Source organism: Teleopsis dalmanni, chromosome 2 (genome assembly GCF_002237135.1).
Source record: "Teleopsis dalmanni isolate 2A chromosome 2, ASM223713v2, whole genome shotgun sequence".
Taxonomy (NCBI): domain Eukaryota; kingdom Metazoa; phylum Arthropoda; class Insecta; order Diptera; family Diopsidae; genus Teleopsis; species Teleopsis dalmanni.
The window spans coordinates 207,459,802-207,461,679 of record NC_051847.1 but is presented as its reverse complement, the minus strand read 5'-3'; the positions used below and the strand labels follow the sequence as shown (position 1 = coordinate 207,461,679).

Below are 1,878 nucleotides of genomic sequence, written 5' to 3'. Positions count from 1 at the left end.
GATATCATAACTGAAGAATTATGGTAATATTATTTTCAAATGCACACTACACTAAGATCGATATTATATATATACATAATATTAATATTGATTTAATGATTATTAATGATAGTAATGATTTTGTCAATGTTAATTTAGCATACTCTGTTTAGTAATTTGATAAATAACTAATAAAATATGAAATTTTATATGCATTTTATTAAATTTCCCTCTCAATGTATTATTAATATTCTCTGCATTAAAATATGAAACTGTGGTGAATTATCAAAAACTAAGAAATACTTTAAGTATTCCTTAAAACCTATTGTGACTTATATGATGAAACCTATTGTGAATTTACAAAACAGCTGTTTGCAATGCTCTGCTGAATGTTTAAAACATGATTTGACAACTTGAATAAAAACGTTTTACAAATCATTTAAAAAAGTATTTTAAAATGAAAATATCACGTTTGAAGAAAAGTCATAAAATCTTGCAATATTTTGCCACCAACTTTAATTATAGAGAACCATATCAAGTGTTAATAGACGCGACATTCTGTCAAGCTGCCTTACAGGTAAAATAAATACATTTATTTTCTTATATTTCTAAAAGATAATATATGTTTGCAGAATAAAATTATAATAGAAGAACAATTAAAGAAGTACTTTCAAACACAAATAAAGCTATTGACAACGCAATGCATTATATTGGAGGCTGAATCGCTTGGTGCGCCGCTGACAGGCGCTACCAAAATTGTTAAAAAATTTCATGTGCACAAATGCGGCCACGAAGGTAAGCCAGTTACCGCAGCCGAGTGCATAAAATCCATGGTAAGTCATTGAAGCGTAAATAGAGTATAATTATTATAACATTTAAATTAAAATCACTAGACCAAAGACAGTCGTTACATTGTAGCAACTCAAGATCGAACGCTACAGGATAGATTACGCAAAGTACCTGGACGTTGCTTACTTTACTTACATAAAGCCACGCCTGTGCTAGAGGAGCCATCAAATGCATCAAAAAAGTATGTTTCTAAGAAATCGAAAGACTTACTGCCAGCCAAAATTGGAGAAAAAATTGATCATATGAAACAAACGCAGGGCTTAAAGAGTTCCACTGGTAAAGAGGAGACTAGTAAAAAGAAGCATAAGGGTCCGAAAAATCCAAATCCTTTATCTTGTAAGAAAAGTAAAAAGCAAAAAGTACAGACAACGCAGTCTGTACATAAAAATGATAAAAATACAAAATTGAATTTAAGTGCTAAAAGCAAAACGCTTATGAAACCAAAACGTAAAAGAATTAAAATTCCAAATCATGTGAAGGAAATTGTAAAAAAATAACAAAGTGTCATGAAGAGAAACAAAGCAAAACATAGTAAATAAAATAAATATTTTTGTAATAAAATTTTGATGTCATCTGTTAAATTCTTGAGAGAACTTGTCTAAACACAACAGAGATTATATTGAAATGTTTGAAGTAATCTACAAGATAAAAGGGCAATTATAATATCTGGATCAATTATAAAATTACAAGGAATCGAAATTATAAGAACCTCACACAGTCTAATATCGTCGATTATATTTTCCAGCAAAGTTTCTATTTAATTTCGTAACTGAAGATTGTTCGTCAATGCTGACTCTTCAGTTTGGTAGAATAGTCAAAAGCGTAAGGAACTATTTCATTGCCAGAAAATAAATTCCATTATGGTACTTTCATAATTTCAAATCTCCGTAAATGCTTTACTCTTCCATACCTTGATTTATATACGGATTTTTACTGCAGTCAATTAGATTCTATCATCGATATATATGTGTAAATATAGTTAATCGATTCAAATTAGAGTAGACTTGAGCGTCTCATAGTAAGTGGCCACAGGAGCAGCAATTGGTCTAT

At 29.7% G+C, this 1,878-nt stretch overlaps 1 protein-coding gene across 1 annotated transcript; it reads left to right on the top strand.

The window, feature by feature from the left end:
• The first annotated feature begins 346 nt into the window (after nt 1–346).
• Nucleotides 347–1,346, top strand: LOC119682542 (rRNA-processing protein UTP23 homolog). Its single transcript, XM_038096004.1, has 3 exons — nt 347–556; nt 612–812; nt 873–1,346. The coding sequence occupies exons 1-3, from the start codon at nt 437–439 to the stop codon at nt 1,323–1,325; spliced, it is 774 nt and encodes a 257-aa protein (XP_037951932.1). The 5' UTR covers nt 347–436; the 3' UTR covers nt 1,326–1,346.
• Nucleotides 1,347–1,878: the final 532 nt, after the last annotated feature.

Coding starts and splice junctions, on each gene's coding strand:
- LOC119682542 (XM_038096004.1), top strand. CDS start 437: ATGAAAATATCACGTTTGAAGAAAAGTCATAAAATCTTGCAATATTTT. Junction 557..611: donor TCTGTCAAGCTGCCTTACAG/GTAAAATAAATA, acceptor ATATGTTTGCAG/AATAAAATTATAATAGAAGA. Junction 813..872: donor CCGAGTGCATAAAATCCATG/GTAAGTCATTGA, acceptor TAAAATCACTAG/ACCAAAGACAGTCGTTACAT.